General features: G+C 45.3%; 1 protein-coding gene across 2 annotated transcripts; it reads right to left on the bottom strand.

The window, feature by feature from the left end:
• Nucleotides 1-351: 351 nt before the first annotated feature.
• Nucleotides 352-25,760, bottom strand: LOC110494884 (retinol dehydrogenase 8). Of its 2 annotated transcripts, XM_090195094.1 has the most exons (6): nt 25,414-25,760; nt 10,609-10,770; nt 6,677-6,856; nt 2,319-2,412; nt 1,780-1,963; nt 352-1,313 (listed from the first exon to the last, which is right to left on the bottom strand). In XM_090195094.1, the coding sequence occupies exons 1-6, from the start codon at nt 25,517-25,519 to the stop codon at nt 1,083-1,085; spliced, it is 957 nt and encodes a 318-aa protein (XP_090051220.1). In that variant the 5' UTR covers nt 25,520-25,760; the 3' UTR covers nt 352-1,082. The 2 variants fall into 2 exon arrangements, with proteins under 2 accessions (XP_090051220.1, XP_090051221.1); XM_090195095.1 differs by lacking the exon at nt 6,677-6,856 and having other exon boundaries at nt 858-1,313; nt 25,414-25,637.
• Between the last annotated feature and the right edge of the window lie 892 nt (nt 25,761-26,652).

Raw genomic sequence — 26,652 nt, 5'->3', positions numbered from 1 at the left:
ATTATATTTTACCCAGTCATCTCGGATCATATGTGAATTGGCTTGAAGACCATTTTGGCAGTTAATCACGGTTCCAAACTGATCAAAGAAAGCAACTTCTTCACTCAAACTGTTTGTCATTGATTTACGTGTCGATAGCGCCATCTTGTGGTTTAACGGAGCGACTACACATTCCATTCATCTCAACTTCACTGCTGTCTTTTCTATCAGGTTGAATAATCACACAAATATATTATATCTTAACGACCAAAACAGCTATTCTGAATAATTCCCCAAAACCATAATTAAGGAACATGACAACAGTAATGGAATGTCATATTATTGTACCAACACAAATCATGGACTTCTCAAGAAGGTAGAAATAGCTTTTAATGTCAAAATAAAGCCAATCCATTCTATTCAAAATGACATGCATTACACACAAGATAGTGTCTATACATACATAGTCTATGTTAGACAGACAGAGAGGTTACATTTCAACATCTGTAGGTCCTGCTTCTATCAAAACAAACAGTACAAAGTATGGCAGCTCACAGAGGGAGGAACACTTTAAAACTGCAGGGGGGTGTTTTGAGTTTGTCTTTACAGTGTGTGTCTTGACTCTCCGTGTGAGTGTGTGTCTTGACTCTCTGTGTGAGTGTGTCTTGACCCTCCGTGTGTGTCTTGACCCTCCGTGTGTGTCTTGACTCTCCGTGTGTCTTGACTCTCCGTGTGTCTTGACTCTCCGTGTGTCTTGACTCTCCGTGTGTCTTGACTCTCCGTGTGTCTTGACTCTCCGTGTGTCTTGACTCTCCGTGTGTTTTGACTCTCCGTGTGAGTGTGTCTTGACTCTCTGTGTGTGTGTCTTGACTCTCTGTGTGTGTGTCTTGACTCTCTCCGTGTGAGTGTGTGTCTTGACTCTCTCCGTGTGAGTGTGTGTCTTGACCCTCCGTGTGTGTTGGGTGAGATGGTTCTGGAGCGCAGACATCCACAGGTCAGGTACTGCATACTAGTGTGTGTGTGTGTGTGCCTCCGTGTGCCTCCGTGTGCCTGTGTGTGTTGTCTCTGCATGCTCGTGTGTCTCTGTGTGTGTGTGTGTGTGTCTAGTTAGGGGAGATGGTCCTGGAGCGTAGACATCCACAGGTCAGGTACTGCATAGCCTTCATGCTAACGTGCATCAGGGGCCCCAGGTTGAACAACATATGGTAGAAGGCGTGCACCGACAGGCCGCCCGTCTCATCTGCATACTTCAGTGCCACGATGGGCGTGTACAGCGGGTTGGTAAGGTTCCGGAACCGTGCAGAACTGCCCTGCTCAATCACCTTCTTCGTACACTACAGGAGAGTGAGAGAGACTAGTTAGTGCACTGCTGGGGGTGGAAGAGAAGGAGAGAGAGACTAGTTGGTGCACTGCTGGGGGAGGAAAGGGAGAGAAAGACAGGTGGAGAGAGAGAGAAAAAAATAGAGGGAGAGAGAGGGAGGGAGAGAGAGGGAGGGAGAGAGAGAGGGAGAGAGGGAGAGAGAGAGGGAGAGAGGGAGAGAGGGAGAGAGGGAGAGAGGGAGAGAGGGAGAGAGGGAGAGAGGGAGAGAGAGAGAGAGAGAGAGAGAGAGAGAGAGAGAGAGAGAGAGAGAGAGAGAGAGAGAGAGAGAGAGAGAGAGAGAGAGAGAGAGAGAGAGAGAGAGAGAGAGAGAGAGAGAGAGAGAGAGAGAGAGAGAGAGAGAGAGAGAGAGAGAGAGAGAGAGAGAGAGAGAGAGAGAGAGAGAGAGAGAGAGAGAGAGAGACTCAAGCAGGTGGACTAACCCTGGCGATGTCATCGGGGGTCTGTCCTAGCGTCTCAAAGATGTCGACGGAGGACGGCAGGTAGACGTTTTTAAAGTAGTTGACGGTATCGGCATCGGCCCCAGGGAACTCTTTCTGACGGACGTCCTGAATCATCTTAGATTCAAACTCTGTATGGACCGGGCCTGGCTCTATCATAGACATACTAGGAGGAGGGAGAGGGGGGGAGGGGAGGGGAGAGGAGGGAGAGAAAGAAAGGGAAGAGGGAGAGGAGGGAGAGAAAGAAAGGGAAAGAAAGGGAAGAGGGAGAGGATGAGAAGGAGGGAAAGAGGGATGGAGAGAGAAAAGAGAGGGGGAGAAGGAGAGAGAAAAGAGAGGGGGAGAAGGAGAGAGAAAAGAAAGGGGGAGAAGGACAGAAAAGAAAGAGGGGGAGAAGGAGAGAAGAGAGATCATGTTTCTAATCGTATGTTTTAATTGGTCCGTCCCCGACAAAATATAGATATTAAATGTAAAAAATAAAGCCATTAATTTAGGAAAACATCTGTGTTAGAGAGACTCACGTGACGTTAAACTTGAGCAGCTGTACAGCCAGACACTCACAAAACCCTTCCATGGCAAACTTAGAGGCAGCATACACGTCATTAAACACCACACCTGAGATCAGAGAGCACTATTTCACCAGGATCCCCACTACTACCACATATGTTCACAAGCATTATGTACAAAAAACAAAACATAAAGAAATGAGTTTCATCCAATTTTCAAATGAACAACAGACATAATAGTCTACGAAACAGGCGATTTTACATTGAATTTCTTCACATGGCTTTACCGTTACATACAAGTCCACCATTATATCATCTTCTCAACCGTTTATCATGTTGTACACGGAACCACTGTCATCCTTCACCGTTACATACAAGTCCACCATTATATCATCTTCTCAACCGTTTATCATGTTGTACACGGAACCACTGTCATCCTTCACCGTTACATACAAGTCCACCATTATATCATCTTCTCAACCGTTTATCATGTTGTACACGGAACCACTGTCATCCTTCACCGTTACATACAAGTCCACCATTATATCATCTTCTCAACCGTTTATCATGTTGTACACGGAACCACTGTCATCCTTCACCGTTACATACAAGTCCACCATTATATCATCTTCTCAACCGTTTATCATGTTGTACACGGAACCATTGTCATCCTTCACCGTTACATACAAGTCCACCATTATATCATCTTCTCAACCGTTTATCATGTTGTACACGGAACCATTGTCATCCTTCACCGTTACATACAAGTCCACCATTATATCATCTTCTCAACCGTTTATCATGTTGTACACGGAACCACTGTCATCCTTCACCGTTACATACAAGTCCACCATTATATCATCTTCTCAACCGTTTATGATGTTGTACACGGAACCACTGTCATCCTTCACCGTTACATACAAGTCCACCATTATATCATCTTCTCAACCGTTTATCATGTTGTACACGGAACCACTGTCATCCTTCACCGTTACATACAAGTCCACCATTATATCATCTTCTCAACCGTTTATCATGTTGTACACGGAACCATTGTCATCCTTCACCGTTACATACAAGTCCACCATTATATCATCTTCTCAACCGTTTATGATGTTGTACACGGAACCACTGTCATCCTTCACCGTTACATACAAGTCCACCATTATATCATCTTCTCAACCGTTTATCATGTTGTACACGGAACCACTGTCATCCCTTCACCGTTACATACAAGTCCACCATTATATCATCTTCTCAACCGTTTATGATGTTGTACACGGAACCACTGTCATCCTTCACCGTTACATACAAGTCCACCATTATATCATCTTCTCAACCGTTTATCATGTTGTACACGGAACCACTGTCATCCTTCACCGTTACATACAAGTCCACCATTATATCATCTTCTCAACCGTTTATCATGTTGTACACGGAACCATTGTCATCCTTCACCGTTACATACAAGTCCACCATTATATCATCTTCTCAACCGTTTATCATGTTGTACACGGAACCACTGTCATCCTTCACCGTTACATACAAGTCCACCATTATATCATCTTCTCAACCGTTTATCATGTTGTACACGGAACCATTGTCATCCTTCACCGTTACATACAAGTCCACCATTATATCATCTTCTCAACCGTTTATCATGTTGTACACGGAACCATTGTCATCCTTCACCGTTACATACAAGTCCACCATTATATCATCTTCTCAACCGTTTATCATGTTGTACACGGAACCACTGTCATCCTTCACCGTTACATACAAGTCCACCATTATATCATCTTCTCAACCGTTTATGATGTTGTACACGGAACCACTGTCATCCTTCACCGTTACATACAAGTCCACCATTATATCATCTTCTCAACCGTTTATCATGTTGTACACGGAACCACTGTCATCCTTCACCGTTACATACAAGTCCACCATTATATCATCTTCTCAACCGTTTATCATGTTGTACACGGAACCATTGTCATCCTTCACCGTTACATACAAGTCCACCATTATATCATCTTCTCAACCGTTTATGATGTTGTACACGGAACCACTGTCATCCTTCACCGTTACATACAAGTCCACCATTATATCATCTTCTCAACCGTTTATCATGTTGTACACGGAACCACTGTCATCCTTCACCGTTACATACAAGTCCACCATTATATCATCTTCTCAACCGTTTATGATGTTGTACACGGAACCACTGTCATCCTTCACCGTTACATACAAGTCCACCATTATATCATCTTCTCAACCGTTTATCATGTTGTACACGGAACCACTGTCATCCTTCACCGTTACATACAAGTCCACCATTATATCATCTTCTCAACCGTTTATCATGTTGTACACGGAACCATTGTCATCCTTCACCGTTACATACAAGTCCACCATTATATCATCTTCTCAACCGTTTATCATGTTGTACACGGAACCATTGTCATCCTTCACCGTTACATACAAGTCCACCATTATATCATCTTCTCAACCGTTTATCATGTTGTACACGGAACCACTGTCATCCTTCACCGTTACATACAAGTCCACCATTATATCATCTTCTCAACCGTTTATCATGTTGTACACGGAACCATTGTCATCCTTCACCGTTACATACAAGTCCACCATTATATCATCTTCTCAACCGTTTATCATGTTGTACACGGAACCACTGTCATCCTTCACCGTTACATACAAGTCCACCATTATATCATCTTCTCAACCGTTTATGTTGTAGTACACGGAACCACTGTCATCCTTCACCGTTACATACAAGTCCACCATTATATCATCTTCTCAACCGTTTATGATGTTGTACACGGAACCACTGTCATCCTTCACCGTTACATACAAGTCCAGCACTATATCATCTTCTCAACCGTTTATCATGTTGTACACGGAACCATTGTCATCCTTCACCGTTACATACAAGTCCACCATTATATCATCTTCTCAACCGTTTATCATGTTGTACACGGAACCACTGTCATCCTTCACCGTTACATACAAGTCCACCATTATATCATCTTCTCAACCGTTTATCATGTTGTACACGGAACCACTGTCATCCTTCACCATTACATACCGTCCACCATTATATCATCTTTTCAACCGTTTATCATGTTGTACACGGAACCACTGTCATCCTTCACCGTTACATACAAGTCCACCATTATATCATCTTCTCAACCGTTTATCATGTTGTACACGGAACCACTGTCATCCTTCACCGTTACATACAAGTCCAGCATTATATCATCTTCTCAACCGTTTATGATGTTGTACACGGAACCACTGTCATCCTTCACCGTTACATACAAGTCCACCATTATATCATCTTCTCAACCGTTTATCATGTTGTACACGGAACCACTGTCATCCTTCACCGTTACATACAAGTCCACCATTATATCATCTTCTCAACCGTTTATCATGTTGTACACGGAACCACTGTCATCCTTCACCGTTACATACAAGTCCACCATTATATCATCTTCTCAACCGTTTATCATGTTGTACACAGAACCACTGTCATCCTTCACCGTTACATACAAGTCCACCATTATATCATCTTCTCAACCGTTTATCATGTTGTACACGGAACCACTGTCATCCTTCACCGTTACAAGTCCAGCATTATATCATCTTCTCAACCGTTTATCATGTTGTACACGGAACCACTGTCATCCTTCACCGTTACATAAAAGTCCGCCATTATATCATCTTCTCAACCGTTTATCATGTTGTACACGGAACCACTGTCATCCTTCACCGTTACATACAAGTCCACCATTATATCATCTTCTCAACCGTTTATCATGTTGTACACGGAACCACTGTCATCCTTCACCGTTACATACAAGTCCACCATTATATCATCTTCTCAACCGTTTATCATGTTGTACACGGAACCACTGTCATCCTTCACCGTTACATACAAGTCCACCATTATATCATCTTCTCAACCGTTTATGATGTTGTACACGGAACCATTGTCATCCTTCACCATCAAAACGTAGATGTAGGCATCACCTTTTCTGTGTATTCATGTCTGGTTCAGCAGATAGGACAAGAAAACACACTGTCCGACTGTGGCAGAACATTAAAATGGCCGCCACGGCTGCCAGGAGGCGTTTTTGCAATGCCTCCATATCTGAAAATGTTCAGGGCCTCAAACTGTACAAGTGTACCGAGTTTCGTGCTTTTATTAAAAAGTGAACATATGACATTTGCCACATATCGCTTGGACCACTATGATGTGTATCCCCTCCTCTTTTTCACATCAGCCAATCAATCAATCAATCAATCAATCAATCAATCAATCAATCAATCAATAAAGTATAGTTCCATACCCTGTAGTCCCATGACACTGCTGACCACTATGATGTGTCCTCCCTTCCTCTTCTTCATATCTGGCATCACCTCCTTGATCATCCGGATCACACCGAAGAAGTTGGTCTCAAACACACTCTTCATCTCAGCTATACTGATGCTTTCCACCGGTCCCACCAGACCTATACCTGCATTATTAACTAGAGAGAGAGAGAGGAGGAGGGAGAGGAGAGGTGGGAGGGTGGGAGGGAGGGAGGAGAGGTGGGAGGGTGGGAGGGAGGGAGGAGGATGGGAGAAGGAGGGGGAGAGAGAGAGAGGTGGATGGGAGAAGGAGGGGGGGAGGGAGGTGGGAGGGAGTGGAATAGAGAAGGAGTGGGAGAGAGGGATGAGAGGGAGAGAGAGGTGGGGGGAGGGAGGGAGAGAGGGGAGGGAGGGAGAGGGAGAGAGAGGTGGGAGGGAGTGGAATAGAGAAGGAGTGGGAGAGAGGGATGAGAGGGAGAGAGAGGTGGGGGGAGGGAGGGAGGGGAGAGAGGGGAGGGAGGGAGGGAGGGGGAGAGAGGTGGGAGGGAGTGGAATAGAGAAGGAGTGGGAGAGAGGGATGAGAGGGAGAGAGAGGTGGGGGGGAGGGAGGGAGGGGAGGGAGGGAGGGGGAGAGAGAGGTGGGAGGGAGTGGAAGAGAGAAGGAGTGGGAGAGAGGGATGAGAGGGAGAAAGAGGGGGCGAGATACGTGGGAAAGAGTGGATAGGAGAAGGATGGGTAGAGAGAGGTGAGAGGGAGAATGAGGGGGAGAGAGAGAAAAGAGGTAGAGAGGGTGAGGGTGAAGAGAGAGGAAGGAATAGGGAAACCAGAAGGAAAGAGTGACACCCCTGTTCACATAGGTGATCAGAGCACTCTCGTCTCTTCAGTTGTGTTCCAATAGTCACCACCGGGTGGCAGTATAACCTAAGGCTTTATCCCGGTCTCTCACTACACTGAGTTATAACCAGGCTTTATCCCAGTCTCTCACTACACTGAGTTATAACCAGGCTTTATCCCAGTCTCTCACTACACTGAGTTATAACCAGGCTTTATCCCAGTATCTCACTACACTGAGTTATAACCAGGCTTTATCCCAGTCTCTCACTACACTGAGTAATAACCAGGCTTTTAGCCCAGTCTCCCACTACACTAACTTATAACCAGGCTTTATCCCAGTCTCTCACTACACTGAGTTATAACCAGGCTTTATCCCAGTCTCTCACTACACTGAGTTATAACCAGGCTTTATCCCAGTCTCTCACTACACTGAGTTATAACCAGGCTTTATCCCAGGCTCTCACTACACTGAGTTATAACCAGGCTTTTAGCCCAGTCTCCCACTACACTAACTTATAACCAGGCTTTATCCCAGTCTCTCACTACACTGAGTTATAACCAGGCTTTATCCCAGTCTCTCACTACACTGAGTTATAACCAGGCTTTATCCCAGTCTGTCACTACACTGAGTTATAACCAGGCTTTATCCCAGTCTCTCACTACACTGAGTTATAACCAGGCTTTATCCCAGTCTGTCACTACACTGAGTTATAACCAGGCTTTATCCCAGTCTCTGACCAGGGCCTGTATAGTACATATCAGCCATACTCAACTGGCGGACCGCGGTCCAGAAAGGGGTAAATGCGGACTGCGGGTCCCTACTTTTTAGGAACTCAGTCGGGCTTTCAACTTACTGCTGTTGAGAGTTGTAATAGTAGAATGCACCAGGCTGATGAATCACAATATCCCTTTGCCATCTAGGACCTTTGCCACCTAGGACCTTGGCCACCTAGGACCTTGGCCACCTAGGACCTTTGCCACCTAGGACCTTTGCCACCTAGGACCTTTGCCACCTAGGACCTTTGCCACCTAGGACCTTTGCCACCTAGGACCTTTGCCACCTAGGACCTTTGCCACCTAGGACCTTTGCCACCTAGGACCTTTGCCACCTAGGACCTTTGCCACCTAGGACCTATGTAACCTAGGACCTTTGCCATCTAGGACCTTTGCCACCTAGGACCTTTGCCACCTAGGACCTTTGCCACCTAGGACCTTTGCCACCTAGGACCTTTGCCACCTAGGACCTTTGCCACCTAGGACCTTTGCCATCTAGGACCTTGGCCACCTAGGACCTTTGCCACCTAGGAAATGTGTGTGCCCGGACCTTCTCAAATAGTAGTTGCAGTGGATACTCACAGTCAGTGGTGGATAAAGTACCCAGTTGTCATGCTTGAGTAAAAGTAAAGATACCTTAATAGAAAGTAAAATCACCCAGTAAAATACTACTTGAGTAAAAGTCTAAAAGTATTTGGTTTTAAATATACTTAAGTATCAAAAGTAAATGTAATTGCTCAAATATACTACTCGTATCAAACGTAAAAGTATAAATAATTTCAAATTCCTTATATTAAGCAAACCAGATGGGACCATTTAGTTTTTCTTTACAGATAGCCAGGGGCCAGGGGCACACTCCAACACTCCGACACTCCACCACTCCGACACTCCGACACTCCGACACTCCACCACTCCACCACTCCGACACTCCGACACTCCGACACTCCGACACTCCACCACTCCGACACTCCACCACTCCGACACTCCACCACTCCGACACTCCACCACTCCGACACTCCACCACTCCGACACTCCACCACTCCGACACTCCGACACGTCCACCACTCCGACACTCCACCACTCCGACACTCCACCCACTCCGACACTCCGACACTCCACCACTCCGACACTCCACCACTCCGACACTCCGACACTCCGACACTCCACCACTCCGACACTCCACCACTCCGACACTCCACCACTCTGACACCCCAACACTCCAACACTCCGACACTCCACCACTCCGACACTCCACCACTCCGACACTCCACCACTCCACCACTCCGACACTCCACCACTCCGACACTCCACCACTCTGACACCCCAACACTCCAACACTCCGACACTCCAACACTCAAACATAACTTACAAACAAAACGTGTGTTTAGTGAGTCAGCCAGATCAGAGGCAGTAGGGATGACCATGTTCTCTGTTTAGTGAGTCAGCCAGATCAGAGGCAGTAGGGATGACCATGTTCTCTTGATAACTGGGTGAATTAGACAATTTTCCTGTCCTGCTAAGCATTCAACATGTAACGAGTACTTTTGGGTGTCAGGGAAAATGTAAGGAGTAAAAAATACATTATTTTCTTTGGTAATGAAGTAAAAGTTGTGAAACAAATGAATAATAAAGTAAAGTACAGATACCCCAAAAAACTACTTAAGTAGTACTTTAAAGTATTTATACTTATGAAGTACTTTACACCACTGAGTAGTTGAGTACCCCTGGTATACATCAAGCATCTAAGGAGCGATGATCTAGGATAAATGTTGCCTTCTAGAACACAATGAATAAGACTTCATTGACAGGAGGGGCACCTGATCCTAGATCAGCACTCCTAGTCTGAGACGCTTCATACATATGGCCCCTGAACTGAGGTCAGTTTACTCTGGCCTCTCCAGTCTCTCAATGAACTATGATCTGAACTGAGGTCAGTTTTACTGTGGCCTCTCCAGTCTCTCAATGAACTATGATCTGAACTGAGGTCAGTTTTACTGTGGCCTCTCCAGTCTCTCAATGAACTATGATCTGAACTGAGGTCAGTTTTGCATGGTTTATCCCTAATGGTTAAAGTCAGGATGGAGGGAGATGTGTGTTGTATAGTTGAGAACCTACGACAGTACATAGTATTTTATACCTTGACAGTGTCCTAGATGGCACCTAGATGGCACCTAGATGGCTCTGGTTTATAGATTTTGGTTTTGACAGAAGTGTTGCCTTGCGTCATAAAATCAAAGGTTGTTCCTTCCTGAGAACGTAGAGAATAGGGTGCCATTTGGGACGCCTTCAGAGAAGTCCATAGATCACAAAGGTTGTTCCTTACTGAGTACGTCCACATGTCTGTCCTTGATTCCGTCGATACACTGTTTGACTGACTCGTCCGTACACACGTCCAACACAGCTAGAGAGAGGCTCTTCCCGTACGCATCACCTGCTGCCTCCACCAGCTTGTCTTTACGCTTCAGGTCTCGCATGGTGGCAATGACTGGAGAGAGAGGAGAGGGGAGAGAGAGGGTGGGAGAGAGAGAGGGGAGAGAGAGGAGAGGGGGGGTGGGAGGGAGAGGAGAGAGAGGAGAGGGGAGGGAGAGAGAGAGAGAGGAGAGGGGGGAGAGAGAGAGAGAGAGAGAGGGGGGAGAGAGAGGAGAGGGGGGGGGTGGGAGAGAGAGAGAGAGAGAGAGAGAGAGGGGGTGGGAGGGAGAGAGAGAGGGGAGAGAGGGGGTGAGAGAGAGAGAGGAGAGGGGAGAGGAGAGAGGGGAGAGAGAGGAGAGGGGAGAGAGAGGAGAGGGGAGAGAGAGGAGAGAGGGGGGGTGGGAGAGAGAGTGAGGAGAGGGGGTGGGAGAGAGAGAGGAGAGGGGAGAGAGAGAGAAGGGGGTGGGAGAGAGGAGAGAGGAGAGGGGGTGAGAGAGGAGAGAGGGGAGAGGGGGTGGGAGAGAGAGGGGAGAGGGGTGGGAGAGAGGGAGAGATTGGGAGGGAGAGAGGGGGTGGGAGAGAGAGATTGGGAGAGAGAAAGGGAGGTTGAGAGAGAGAGAGAGAGAGAGAGAATAGGGTCAAACAGAGTTCACTGGATTAAACCTGATAATGAGTAAACAGAAATTACAGTGTGTGTGTGTGTGTGTGTGTATGTGTGTGTCTCTGTGTGTGTTTGAGCACGTAAGTGTGTGTAATACATTGGTGTTAGACAGAAGTTACAAACCCTGCATGTAAGTGCATGTTTGAGTATGGAATGTTTATATTATTTGTGTGAGTGTGGATGGGTGGGGTTTTCTATTGTGTGTGTGGAATGTGTATGTTGAGAGGTGAGGAGAGGAAAGAGCGGGGGGGAAACCACATTCTATAAGACATTATGATGATAATAATCATCATATTCCCAAAGGACTGAATTTACTTTCTAGCTGGCTATTGTTAATCTTTGTAGCTATTTCTCACCTCTCTCCCCTCCTCCTTCCTTCCCCCTCCCCCTCCCTCCCCCTTTCCTTCCTTCTCCCTCCCCCTTTCCTTCCTTCTCCCTCCCCCTCTCCTTCCTTCTCCCTCCCCCTCTCCTTCCTTCTCCCTCCTCCTATCCTTCCTTCTCCCTCCTCCTCTCCTTCCTTCTCCCCTCTCCTTCTTTATGGAGACCTTCCCCCTCTCCCCTCCCCTGCTTTATGGAGACCTTCCCCCTCTCCCCCTCTCCTTTTTCATGGAGACCTTCCCCCTCTCCACTCTCCTTCTTTATGGAGACCTTCCCCCTCTCCCCTCCCCTTCTTTATGGAGACCTTCCCCCTCTCCTTCTTCATGGAGACCTTCCCCCTCTCCTTCTTTATGGAGACCTTCCCCCTCTCCTTCTTTATGGAGACCTTCCCCCTCTCCCTCTTTATGGAGACCTTCCCCCTCTCCCCTCCCCTTCTTTATGGAGACCTTCTCCCTCCCCCTCTCCTTCTTTATGGAGACCTTCCCCCTCTCCCTCTTTATGGAGACCTTCTCCCTCCCCCTCTCCTTCTTTATGGAGACCTTCCCCCTCTCCCTCTTTATGGAGACCTTCTCCCCCCCCTCTCCTTCTTTATGGAGACCTTCCCCCTCTCCCTCTTTATGGAGACCTTCCCCCTCTCCCCTCCCCTTCTTTATGGAGACCTTCCCCCTCTCCCCTCCCCTTCTTTATGGAGACCTTCCCCCTCTCCCTCTTTATGGAGACCTTCCCCCTCTCCTTCTTTATGGAGACCTTCCCCCTCTCCCTCTTTATGGAGACCTTCCCCCTCTCCTTCTTTATGGAGACCTTCCCCCTCTCCTTCTTTATGGAGACCTTCCCCCTCTCCCTCTTTATGGAGACCTTCCCCCTCTCCCCTCCCCTTCTTTATGGAGACCTTCTCCCTCCCCCTCTCCTTCTTTATGGAGACCTTCCCACTCTCCCTCTTTATGGAGACCTTCTCCCTCCCCCTCTCCTTCTTTATGGAGACCTTCCCCCTCTCCCTCTTTATGGAGACCTTCTCCCTCCCCCTCTCCTTCTTTATGGAGACCTTCCCCCTCTCCCTCTTTATGGAGACCTTTCCCCTCTCCCCTCCCCTTCTTTATGGAGACCTTCCCCCTCTCCCCTCCCCTTCTTTATGGAGACCTTCCCCCTCTCCCTCTATGGAGACCTTCCCCCTCTCCTTCTTTATGGAGACCTTCCCCCTCTCCCTCTTTATGGAGACCTTCCCCCTCTCCCTCTTTATGGAGACCTTCCCCCTCTCCCTCTTTATGGAGACCTTCCCCCTCTCCCTCTTTATGGAGACCTTCCCCCTCTCCTTCTTTATGGAGACCTTCCCCCTCTCCCTCTTTATGGAGACCTTCCCCCTCTCCCTCTTTATGGAGACCTTCCCCCTCTCCTTCTTTATGGAGACCTTCCCCCTCTCCCTCTTTATGGAGACCTTCCCCCTCTCCCTCTTTATGGAGACCTTCCCCCTCTCCCCCTCTCCTTCTTTATGGAGACCTTCCCCCTCCCCTCCCCTTCTTTATGGAGACCTTCCCCCTCTCCCTCTTTATGGAGACCTTCCCCCTCTCCCCCTCTCCTTCTTTATGGAGACCTTCCCCCTCTCCCTCTTTTTGGAGACCTTCCCCCTCTCCCCTCCCCTTCTTTATGGAGACCTTCCCCCTCTCCCCTCTCCTTCTTTATGGAGACCTTCCCCCTCTCCTTCTTTATGGAGACCTTCCCCCTCTCCCTCTTTATGGAGACCTTCCCCCTCTCCCCCTCTCCTTCTTTATGGAGACCTTTTCCCTCCCCCCTCTCCTTCTTTATGGAGACCTTTTCCAGGTCGGTCTCTACTTGTAGCACATTATGCTGTTCATTTTCAGGGAGAAGGTAATAGGCAGGTAGCCTTAAGGTTAGAGAGAAGGAAGGAGGATGAGTTGATGTCCAAGGACCGTTTAGCTACATCAAATTATGGCAATCATTTTATTCACCATCTGTATACAAGGTCAAACCCAAATGATCCCAACCCTTCTGAAAGACACAAAAAGATGTTACATTTTAATTTGACTAGTTTCTCACAGCAGGAAAACAATCCTGCAGCAACAGGACATTTGAATTATTATGTGAATTCTGATTAATAGACATGTTTGTAGGGGTTGATACATTCAGAGATTTTACAGTGTAAATTACGAACTTTAGAAGCCCCCCAAAAATATCAAATTAAGAATTTTCTGCTGTGCAGGAAAATTCTCTACGAAAACAGAGTGATCACATTAAGATAGGACACCTGTATACAGGTTGGAGAGGTTAGAGCAGGGGGCTGCCACACTGGGCGCCCGTGGAGCAGTTGTGGGGGTTTTAAGTGCCTTGCTCAAGGGCACAATGACAGGCAACGGCATCTAGGATTTGATTCCAGCAACTCCCGGGTCCCGTCAGACCCCGGGATTCGAACCGGCAGTAACTACGTCACTGTCAGTTAACTATCTGATGGACCGCTCAGTATCATCCCAGGGGCCGGCGCCAGTCCACGGACCACAGTGGATGTAGACTACCTGGTCTACATCTAACTGTGTGTACCACATGGCTCTGAGTATCCTGTACTATCCTATACTACTATATACATAACAATTAGCCCTGTACAGGTTAATATATACCACATGGTTCTGAGTATCCTATACTACTATATACATAACAATTAGCCCTGTACAGGTTAATATATACCACATGGTTCTGAGTATCCTGTACTATCCTATACTACTCATCTATATGTCCCTACCTTATACCACATGGTTCTGAGTATCGCACACCTGATTCCACTAATGAAAGGTTTAATGATGTGTTGATTAGCGGGATTCAACTGAATAGTGTTAAGGATTAAAACATGAACATGTTCGCCCCTCAGAACCAGGATTAAAACATGAACATGTTCGCCCCTCAGAACCAGGATTAAAACCCACTGTGTTTTACTGTTCTATAGACAGCAGCCAGACGGCCCTGAACTACCTGTACCTCACGTGTCTGCTGTCTGATTTAGCCCTGGCACTGTGGGCTGATCTTATTATGGGGCTAGCTTAGCGTTAGCACTCACCCGACAGCACCAAGAATACCCATCCCACCCCACCCTCTGGCTCGCCCGCGGCCCAGGATGAGGCCTCTAAGTGGGGCAGTAAGCGGCCCAGCCAGGGCCCCTCCTGGAGGTTTAGGTATTATCCACCAGGCATTAGGACACTGAGAGCAGTGGTAATGCTACTACTCTTACTGATTGGTCTCAGGGTTAAGCAGGGATGAGACATAATAACCATGATGTGTAACTTACACACACACACTCTTACATACACACTCTTACATACACACTCTTACGCACACACTCTTAAACACACACTCTTACGTACACACTCTTACGTACACACTCTTACATACACACTCTTACGTACACACTCTTACGTACACACTCTTACATACACACTCTTACATACACACTCTTACATACACACTCTTACATACACAGAGCCTTACATAGCCCAGACTGCAGACAGACAATCATGTAACCATGCTATGTGTTATAACCTGCTATGTAAGTGATGTATGTTGTTTACCAGTGTTATAACCTGCTATGTAAGTGATGTGTGTTGTTTACCAGTGTTATAACCTGCTATGTAAGTGATGTATGTTGTTTACCAGTGTTATAACCTGCTATGTAAGTGATGTATGTTGTTTACCAGTGTTATAACCTGCTATGTAGTTGATGTATGTTGTTTACCAGTGTTATAACCTGCTTTCTAAGTGATGTATGTTGTTTACCAGTGTTATAACCTGCTATGTAAGTGATGTATGTTGTTTACCAGTGTTATAACCTGCTATGTAAGTGATGTATGTTGTTTACCAGTGTTATAACCTGCTATGTAAGTGATGTGTGTTGTGTACCAGTGTTATAACCTAAGTGATGTATGTTATAGAGGTTGACTGATTAATCAGAATGACCGATTCATTAGGGTAGTTTTGGACACCGATTTGGCAGATTTTTTTTTTTTTACACCTTTATTTAACTAGGCAAGTCAGTTAAGAACAAATTCTTATTTACAATGATGGTCTACCGAGGAACAGAGGGTCAACTGCCTTGTTCAGGGGCAGAACGACAGATTTTTACCTTGTCAGCTTGGGGATTCAATCTTGCAACCTTACGGTTAACTAGTCCAACACTCTACCCACCTGCCTTACATTGCATTCCACGAGCCTGTTACGCGAATGCAGTAAGCCAAGGTAAGTTGCTAGCTAGCATTATACTTATCTTATAAAGAACAATCAATCAATCATAATCACTAGTTAACTACACATGGTTGATGATATTACTAGTTTCCCTAGCGTGTCCTGTGTTGTATATAATCGATGCGGTGCGTATCGTTGCTCCAATGTGTACCTAACCATAAACATCAATGCCTTTCTTAAAATCAATACACAGAAGTATATATTTTTAAACCTGCATATTTAGCTAAAATAAATCCAGGTTAGCAGGCAATATTAACCAGGTGAAATTGTGTCACTTCTCTTGCGTTCATTGCACACAGAGTCGGGGTATATGCAACAGTTTGGGCCGCTTGGCTCGTTGCGAACTAATTTTCTAGAATTTTACGTAATTATGACATAACATTGAAGGTTGTGTAATGTAACAGGAATATTTAGACTGATGGATGCCACCCGTTAGATAAAATACAGTTCCGTATTTCAGTGAAAGAATAAACATTTTGTTTTCGAGATGATAGTTTAACCATATTAATGACCTACGGCTCGTATTTCTGTGTGTTATTATGTTATAATTAAGTCTATGATTTTATAGAGCAGTCTGACTGAGCGGTGGTAGGTAGCAGCAGGCTCATAAGCATTCATTCTAACAGCAATTTCATGCGTTTTGCCAGCAGCTCTTCACAATGCTTCAAGCATTGCGCTGTTTATGACTTCAAGCCAATCAACTACCGAGATCAGGCTGGTGTAACCGATGTGAAATGACTAGCTAGTTAGCGGGGGGCGAGCTAATAGCGTTTCAATCGTCACTCGCTCTGAGACTTGGAGTAGTTGTTCCCCTTGCTCTGCAAGGGCCGTGGCTTTTGTGGAGCGATGGGTAACGCTGCTTCGAGGGTGGCTGTTGTCGATGTGTTCCTGGTTCGAGCCCAGGTTGGGGCGAGGAGAAGGACGGAAGCTATACTGTTACACTGGCAATACTAAAGTGCCTATAAGAACATCCAATAGTCAAAGGTTTGTGAAATACAAATGGTATAGAGAGAAATAGTCCTATAATTCCTATAATAACTACAACCTAAAACTTCTTACCTGGGAATATTGAAGACTCATGTTAAAAGGAACCACCAGCTTTCAACATTCATCCAAGATCGCATAGCAGTTCAGACGTCTTTTGTCCTCGTCTTGTCGTGTCCTGTATATATATATATTTACAACTTTTTTCACATACATTTTATTTTTATTTTCCATCAACTCATCTTCTAAACACTCTCCTGCAACCAGCCTCACCAATTTATATTTATAAAAAAGTATTATTTACCTCAGATCTGCAATCCTTCAGGAAGCTAGCCAGAAACTCCAGGAGGCTGGCCAGAAACTAGCCAGAAGCTAGCCAGGAGCTAGCCCAGAAGCTAATCAGAAGCTAACCACGGTTTGTGGTCATCGGCTGTCCTTTAGTTCGAAAATCTATCGAAAATCTATCGCCAGTTTTGTACGGCGCAGCGCGGCTCGGAACGGAACATACCGGACCATTTTTTTCTCTCCATGTCCCTGGTTTTCAACTGCTCTCTGGACGTTCATACCCGGATCTCACAGCTAGCTAGCTGCTATCCGTGTGACAGTCGGCTTTCGTCGATTCCGGAGCAAACATCGATTGTTCCGGTGCTAGCCAGCTCCGTCAATCACGCCTGAGTTCCATCATTCACTCCTGGGCTGCAGTCACCTATCCGGACCCGTTTCACTGCCTACGCGGAGCCCCACCGGGCCTTCACAACCGGACTGCCGACGTTATCTACCTGAAGGAGATCCGGCTGGCTCCTCTGTCGCGACGTTACCGGAACGCCCATCTGCGGCCCGCTAACCGTTAGCTGTCTTTCCGGCTGCTATCTGAATAGACAATCGGACAATTTATTTATTTGAATTATTATGTTTTCTTCTCGGGCCTCTATAACTATATCTATTGTTCTTATTTTTGTTGTTGTGTGATTTGGATTAATCCCCTCTACCACACGGAACCCCACTAATCTACTGACCGAACGCAAGAGGTGGCTAACAACAGACTCCATCCTATGCTAGCTTGCTACCGGTTGGCTTGGCTAGCTGTCTAAATCGCCGTGACCCTAAACCAACCTCTCCACTCACTGGACCCTTTTGATCACTCGACTAAGCATGCCTCTCCTTAATGTCAATATGTCTTGTCCATTGCTGTTCTGGTTAGTGTTTATTGGCTTATTTCACTGTAGAGCCTCTAGTCCTGCTCATTATACCTTATCCAACCTATTAGTTCCACCACCCACACATGCAATGACATCTCCTGGTTTCAATGATGTTTCTAGAGACAATATCTCTCTCTTCATCACTCAATACCTAGGTTTACCTCCACTGTATTCACATCCTACCTTACCTTTGTCTGTACATTATACCTTGATGCTATTTTATCGCCCCCAGAAACCTCCTTTTACTCTCTGTTCCAGACGTTCTAGACGACCAATTCTTATTGCTTTCAGTCGCACCCTTATTCTACTCCTCCTATGTTCCTCTGGCGATGTAGAGGTGAATCCAGGCCCTGCAGTGCCTAGCTCCACTCCTATTCCCCAGGCGCTCTCTTTTGACGACTTCTGTAACCGTAATAGCCTTGGTTTCATGCATGTTAACATTAGAAGCCTCCTCCCTAAGTTTGTTCTTTTCACTGCTTTAGCACACTCTGCCAACCCGGATGTTCTAGCTGTGTCTGAATCCTGGCTTAGGAAGACCACCAAAAATTCAGACATTTTAATTCCAAACTACAACATTTTCAGACAAGATAGAACTGCCAAAGGGGGCGGTGTTGCAATTTACTGCAAAGATAGCCTGCAGAGTTCTGTCCTACTATCCAGGTCTGTACCCAAACAATTTGAACTTCTACTTTTAAAAATCCACCTTTCTAAAAACAAGTCTCTCACCGTTGCCGCCTGCTATAGACCACCCTCTGCCCCCAGCTGTGCTCTGGACACCATATGTGAACTGATTGCCCCCCATCTATCTTCAGAGCTCGTGCTGCTAGGCGACCTAAACTGGAACATGCTTAACACCCCAGCCATCCTACAATCTAAACTTGATGCCCTCAATCTCACACAAATTATCAATGAACCTACCAGGTACCTCCCCAAAGCCTTAAACACGGGCACCCTCATAGATATCATCCTAACCAACTTCCCCTCTAAATACACCTCTGCTGTCTTCAACCAAGATCTCAGCGATCACTGCCTCATTGCCTGCATCCGTAATGGGTCAGCGGTCAAACGACCTCCTCTCATCACTGTAAAACGCTCCCTGAAACACTTCAGCGAGCAGGCCTTTCTAATCGACCTGGCCGGGGTATCCTGGAAGGATATTGACCTCATCCCGTCAGTAGAGGATGCCTGGATATTTTTTAAAAATGCCTTCCTAACCATCTTAAATAAACATGCCCCATTCAAGAAATTTAGAACCAGGAACAGATATAGCCCTTGGTTCTCCCCAGACCTGACTGCCCTTAATCAACACAAAAACGTCCTATGGCGTTCTGCATTAGCATCGAACAGCCCCCGTGATATGCAGCTGTTCAGGGAAGCTAGAAACCATTATACACAGGCAGTTAGAAAAGCCAAGGCTAGCTTTTTCAAGCAGAAATTTGCTTCTTGCAACACTAACTCAAAAAAGTTCTGGGACACTGTAAAGTCCATGGAGAATAAGAACACCTCCTCCCAGCTGCCCACTGCACTGAAGATAGGAAACACTGTCACCACTGATAAATCCACCATAATTGAAAATTTCAATAAGCATTTTTCTACTGCTGGCCATGCTTTCCACCTGGCTACTCCTACCCCTGTCAACAGCACTGCACCCCCAACAGCAACTCGCCCAAGCCTTCCCCATTTCTCCTTCTCCCAAATCCATTCAGCTGATGTTCTGAAAGAGCTGCAAAATCTGGACCCCTACAAATCAGCCGGGCTAGACAATCTGGACCCTTTCTTTCTAAAATTATCTGCCGAAATTGTTGCCACCCCTATTACTAGCCTGTTCAACCTCTCTTTCGTGTCGTCTGAGATTCCCAAAGATTGGAAAGCAGCTGCGGTCATCCCCCTCTTCAAAGGGGGGGACACTCTTGACCCAAACTGCTACAGACCTATATCTATCCTACCATGCCTTTCTAAGGTCTTCGAAAGCCAAGTCAACAAACAGATTACCGACCATTTTGAATCTCACCATACCTTCTCTGCTATGCAATCTGGTTTCAGAGCTGGTCATGGGTGCACCTCAGCCACGCTCAAGGTCCTAAACGATATCTTAACCGCCATCGATAAGAAACATTACTGTGCAGCCGTATTCATTGATCTGGCCAAGGCTTTCGACTCTGTCAATCACCACATCCTCATCGGCAGACTCAACAGCCTTGGTTTCTCAAATGATTGCCTCGCCTGGTTCACCAACTACTTCTCTGATAGAGTTCAGTGTGTCAAATCTGAGGGTCTGTTGTCCGGACCTCTGGCAGTCTCTATGGGGGTGCCACAGAGTTCAATTCTTGGACCAACTCTCTTCTCTGTATACATCAATGAGGTCGCTCTTGCTGCTGGTGAGTCTCTGATCCACCTCTACGCAGACGACACCATTCTGTATACTTCCGGCCCTTCTTTGGACACTGTGTTAACAACCCTCCAGGCAAGCTTCAATGCCATACAACTCTCCTTCCGTGGCCTCCAACTGCTCTTAAATACAAGTAAAACTAAATGCATGCTCTTCAACCGATCACTACCTGCACCTACCCGCCTGTCCAACATCACTACTCTGGACGGCTCTGACTTAGAATACGTGGACAACTACAAATACTTAGGTGTCTGGTTAGACTGTAAACTCTCCTTCCAGACCCATATCAAACATCTCCAATCCAAAGTTAAATCTAGAATTGGCTTCCTATTTCGCAACAAAGCATCCTTCACTCATGCTGCCAAACATACCCTTGTAAAACTGACCATCCTACCAATCCTCGACTTTGGCGATGTAATTTACAAAATAGCCTCCAATACCCTACTCAACAAACTGGATGCAGTCTATCACAGTGCAATCCGTTTTGTCACCAAAGCCCCATACACTACCCACCATTGCGACCTGTACGCTCTCGTTGGCTGGCCCTCGCTTCATACTCGTCGCCAAACCCACTGGCTCCATGTCATCTACAAGACCCTGCTAGGTAAAGTCCCCCCTTATCTCAGCTCGCTGGTCACCATAGCATCTCCCACCTGTAGCACACGCTCCAGCAGGTATATCTCTCTAGTCACCCCCAAAACCAATTATTTCTTTGGCCGCCTCTCTTTCCAGTTCTCTGCTGCCAATGACTGGAACGAACTACAAAAATCTCTGAAACTGGAAACACTTATCTCCCTCACTAGCTTTAAGCACCAACTGTCAGAGCAGCTCACAGATTACTGCACCTGTACATAGCCCACATATAATTTAGCCCTATCAACTACCTCTTTCCCAACTGTATTTAATTTATTTATTTATTTTGCTCCTTTGCACCCCATTATTTTTATTTCTACTTTGCACATTCTTCCATTGCAAAACTACCATTCCAGTGTTTTACTTGCTATATTGTATTTACCTTGCCACCAAGGCCTTTTTTTGCCTTTACCTCCCTTCTCACCTCATTTGCTCACATTGTATATAGACTTGTTTATACTTTATTATTGACTGTATGTTTGTTTTACTCCATGTGTAACTCTGTGTTGTTGTATCTGTCGAACTGCTTTGCTTTATCTTGGCCAGGTCGCAATTGTAAATGAGAACTTGTTCTCAACTTGCCTACCTGGTTAAATAAAGGTAAAATAAATAAATAAATATGTTCTCATGTTCTGAGCAAGGAACTGAAACGTTAGCTTTCTTACATAGCACATATTGCACTTTTACTTTCTTCTCCAAAACTTTGTTTTTGCATTATTTAAACCACATTTAAAGTTTCATTATTTATTTGAGGCTAAATTGATTTGATGGATGTATTATATTATGTTAAAATAAGTGTTCATTCAGTATTGTTGTAATTGTCATTATTACAAATAAAATATAAAAATTGGCCGATTTAATCGGTATCGGCTTTTTTGGTCCTCCAATAATCGGTATTGGCGTTGAAAAATCATAATCGGTCTACCTCTAGTATGTTGTGTACCAGTGTTATAACCTGCTATGTAAGTGATGTATGTTGTGTATCAGTGTTATAACCTGCTATGTAAGTGATGTGTGTTGTGTACCAGTGTTATAACCTGCTATGTAGTTGATGTGTGTTGTGTACCAGTGTTATAACCTGCTATGTAGTTGATGTGTGTTGTGTACCAGTGTTATAACCTGCTATGTAGTTGATGTGTGTTGTTTACCAGTGTTATAACCGGCTATGTAAGTGATGTGTGTTGTGTACCAGTGTTATAACCGGCTATGTAGTTGATGTATGTTGTGTACCAGTGTTATAACCTGCTATGTAGTTGATGTGTGTTGTGTGTGTGTGAGTCTTTAGCAGGGGTTGTAGTAAAGCAGAACGTTGCCACACACAGACACTCCCAGAAGGTCAAGAGGGTGCAAAGCTGTCATCAAGGCAACGGGTGGCTAATTTGAAGAATCTCAAACAGAAAATATATTTTGATTTGTTTAACACTTTTTTGGTTACTACATGATTCCATATGTGTGTTATTTCATAGTGTTGATGTATCATGTATTATTCTACAATGTAGAAAACAGTAAAAATAAAGAAAAACCCTGGAATGTCCAAACTGTTGACTGGTACTGTACATACACGGACAATCATGTAACCCTGCTGTGTAAGTGTTGGAACCTGCTGTGTAAGTGTTGGAACCTGCTGTGTAAGTGTTGGAACCTGCTGTGTAAGTGTTGGAACCTGCTGTGTAAGTGTTGGAACCTGCTGTGTAAGTGTTGGAACCTGCTGTGTAAGTGTTGGAACCTGCTGTGTAAGTGTTGGAACCTGCTGTGTAAGTGTTGGAACCTGCTGTGTACGTTCTGGAACCTGCTGTGTACGTTCTGGAACCTGCTGTGTAAGTGTTGAAACCTGCTGTGTGAGTGTTAACCTGCTGTGTAAGTGTTGGAACCTGCTGTGTTGAAAACTGCTGTGTAAGTGTTGGAACCTGCTGTGTAAGTGTTATAACCTGCTGTGTAAGTGTTGGAACTTGCTGTGTAAGTGTTGGAACCTGCTGTGTAAGTGCTGAAACCTGCTGTGTAAGTGTTATAACCTGCTGTGTAAGTGTTATAACCTGCTGTGTAAGTGTTATAACTGGCTGTGTAAGTGCTGAAACCTGCTGTGCTGAAACCTGCTGTGTAAGTGTTGGAACCTGCTGTGTAAGTGTTGGAACCTGCTGTGTAAGTGTTGGAACCTGCTGTGTAAGTGTTGGAACCTGCTGTGCTGAAACCTGCTGTGTAAGTGTTGGAACCTGCTGTGTAAGTGTTGGAACCTGCTGTGTTGAAACCTGCTGTGTAAGTGTTGGAACCTGCTGTGTAAGTGTTGGAACCTGCTGTGTAAGTGTTGGAAGCTGCTGTGTAAGTGTTGGAACCTGCTGTGTTGAAACCTGCTGTGTAAGTGTTGGAACCTGCTGTGTAAGTGTTGGAACCTGCTGTGTAAGTGTTGGAACCTGCTGTGTAAGTGTTGGAACCTGCTGTGCTGAAACCTGCTGTGTAAGTGTTGGAACCTGCTGTGTAAGTGTTGGAACCTGCTGTGTAAGTGTTGGAACCTGCTGTGTAAGTGTTGGAACCTGCTGTGTAAGTGTTGGAACCTGCTGTGTTGAAACCTGCTGTGTAAGTGTTAACCTGCTGTGTAAGTGTTGGAACCTGCTGTGTAAGTGTTGGAACCTGCTGTGTAAGTGTTGGAACCTGCTGTGTAAGTGTTGGAACCTGCTGTGTAAGTGTTGAAACCTGCTGTGTAAGTGTTGGAACCTGCTGTGTAAGTGTTGGAACCTGCTGTGTAAGTGTTGGAACCTGCTGTGTTAGTGTCACATGGCACCCTATTCCCTACATAGTCCACCCTATCCCCTACATAGTCCACCCTATTCCCTACATAGTCCACCCTATTCCCTACATAGTGCACCCTATTCCCTACATAGTCCACCCTATTCCCTACATAGTCCACCCTATCCCCTACATAGTGCACCCTATCCCCTACATAGTCCACCCTATTCCCTACATAGTGCACTACTTTTAACCATAAATCATGTTTTTTTTATGGAGATAAATCATAGACTACAGGTTTTTATAACCCAATATATCGGACTATTTGGACTTAACCTACTAACAGCATCGTCACCATTAGGCTGCTGTACACCAGACACACACACACACACACACACACACACACACACACACACATTTTTCTGTGTTACAGCCTGAATTCAAAATGGGTTCAATCTTTTTTTTCTTCTCGCTCTCACCCATTTACACACAATACGCCATAGTCACAAAGTGAAAACATGTTTTGAGAAAAATGTTGCATATTTATCGAAAATTAAATACAGAAACATCTAATTTACATAATTATTCTCACCCCTGATCAACACTTTATCGAAGCATCTTTGGCAGCGATTACAGCTGTGAGTGTTTCTGGGTAAATCTCTAAGAGCTTTCCATGCCTGGATTGTGCAACATTTGCACATTGTTATTTTCTAAATTCTTCAAGGGCTGTCAAATTGGTTTATGATCATTGCTAGACAACCATTTTCAGGTCTTGCCATAGGTTTAAGTGGAAACTGTGATTCAGCCACTCAGCATCATTCCCTGTCTTCTTGGGAAACAAATCCAGCGTAGATTTGGCCTTGGCTATCGGTTATTGTCCTGCTGAAGGGTGAATTCATTTGTGGTTGAATCTGTGTTTGAAATTCACTGCTCGACTGAGGCACTTTACAGGTAATGAGGGATTTATTTTAAAAAATCATGATAAACACTTTTATAGCACACAGAGTGAGTCCATGCAATTTATTATGTGACTTGTTAAGCACATTTTTACTCCTGAACTTATTTAGGGTTGATGTAACAAAGGGACTGAACACTTATTGCACACAGAGTGAGTCCATGCAACTTATTATGTGACTTGTTAAGCACATGTTTACTCCTGAACTTATTTAGGGTTGATGTAACAAAGGGACTGAACACTTATTGCACACAGAGTGAGTCCATGCAACTTATTATGTGACTTGTTAAGCACATGTTTACTCCTGAACTTATTTAGGGTTGATGTAACAAAGGGACTGAACACTTATTGACCCAAGACACTTGATCTATTCACTTTTTTGTATTAATTTGTAACAATTTAAAAATACATAATTCCACTTTGACACTATGGGATATTGTGTGTAGGCCAGTGACCAAACATCTAAACGGTATACATTTTAAACGCAGGCTGTAACACATGAGAAACAAGTCAAAGGGTGTGTGAATACTTCCTGAAGGCCCTGGAGGTTACTCTCTTACCGTGATAGCGCTGGTTCTCGTCCTTAGCGAGCATCACCGCCATCCTCAGCCCGATCCCGGAGGAGCAACCGGTGATTAGCACCACTTTTTGTCCTGGGTTCGCCATGGCTCTCCTAACGTTTTCCCCTTAACGGTTCAAACAACTAAATTCTCTTCTCTCTCCAGTTGGCACATCGGGAATGAGCAAGCAGCAGCGCGAGCAAGATGACAGGGGCTTTGCGTTGAGAGCCACTGTAAGCGGATAACACGCACACAAACACACACCGCGCTCCAGAGTCACATGGACAGCACAGACCTGCGCGAAGATTATCTAACCCGTAGGCCACACTGTCGGTTGATCACCTGGTGTGGCCTCCCCGCCTCATCCGTTGGGCTCGGTAGAACAGTAATGACTAGGCCAGGGACGGGGACCTCCCCCGGGACCCCTCCTCCGTCTGTTGTTTACGGTTGCGAGTTAGACTAGTAGAATAGACAAGGTACAATTTCAAATTCGTTTGCACATTAGCAGTTTTTCTCGTTATTTCAATCACTGATAGTCACTCAGTTAGCCCATGTCAGCGAACATGTTTTAGCTTGGTAAATTAGTCTAGTAGCCAGCTATTTAAACTTGTAGTAATCATGGCCAAATTACCACCTGGGGGCTCCCCCATTGATTTTGTTAGTCAATTTCACTCAGATATTACAGTAACAACTGTAAACATCTCTCTCCACCCTATGGCAACATGTTTCGAATTTCAGCAAACTTGCTTTAAACTCACAGCATTTTCTTTTCACCACATTGCAAAATGTGTAGAATTACAACAAAATAACTTGGGGGACGGGTGGGGGTTAATGGCGGGCCCTCATGATGAGTTCAGATTATTTGAGGCCAGCCTCATCATAGTTGTCCATGTCTGGACTAGGCTACGTATCATTGGTAAGGGAAAACTAACGGTAAGGGAAAACTAACAACATGTGCTACTCTGGTGGATAAATAACGGGTGTTTCTCATGCATGATGCAAGTTTTAACGGAAAGTATGACGCAACCATGTAAAAAAAAATATGAAAAATTTCATGAAATCAATTGCGGCCATTATGTGAGCTGAAGCAAGTGAAATACACTCCGACTTCAGAATGAAATGTTGCCTCGTCACATCTCATAAGTTAGTTACCTTGTTATCTTGATAAGTCAACAAGTCAAGTCTGTGTTAATTTTGGCATGTTTACCTGCATATGTACTGTAGATAGCCCATAATAAG

This window comes from Oncorhynchus mykiss, chromosome 13 (genome assembly GCF_057628025.1).
Source record: "Oncorhynchus mykiss isolate SJ-2025 chromosome 13, ASM5762802v1, whole genome shotgun sequence".
NCBI lineage: Eukaryota > Metazoa > Chordata > Actinopteri > Salmoniformes > Salmonidae > Oncorhynchus > Oncorhynchus mykiss.
The sequence above is the reverse complement of the archived record's forward strand: the minus strand, read 5'-3'. Positions and strand labels throughout refer to the sequence as shown.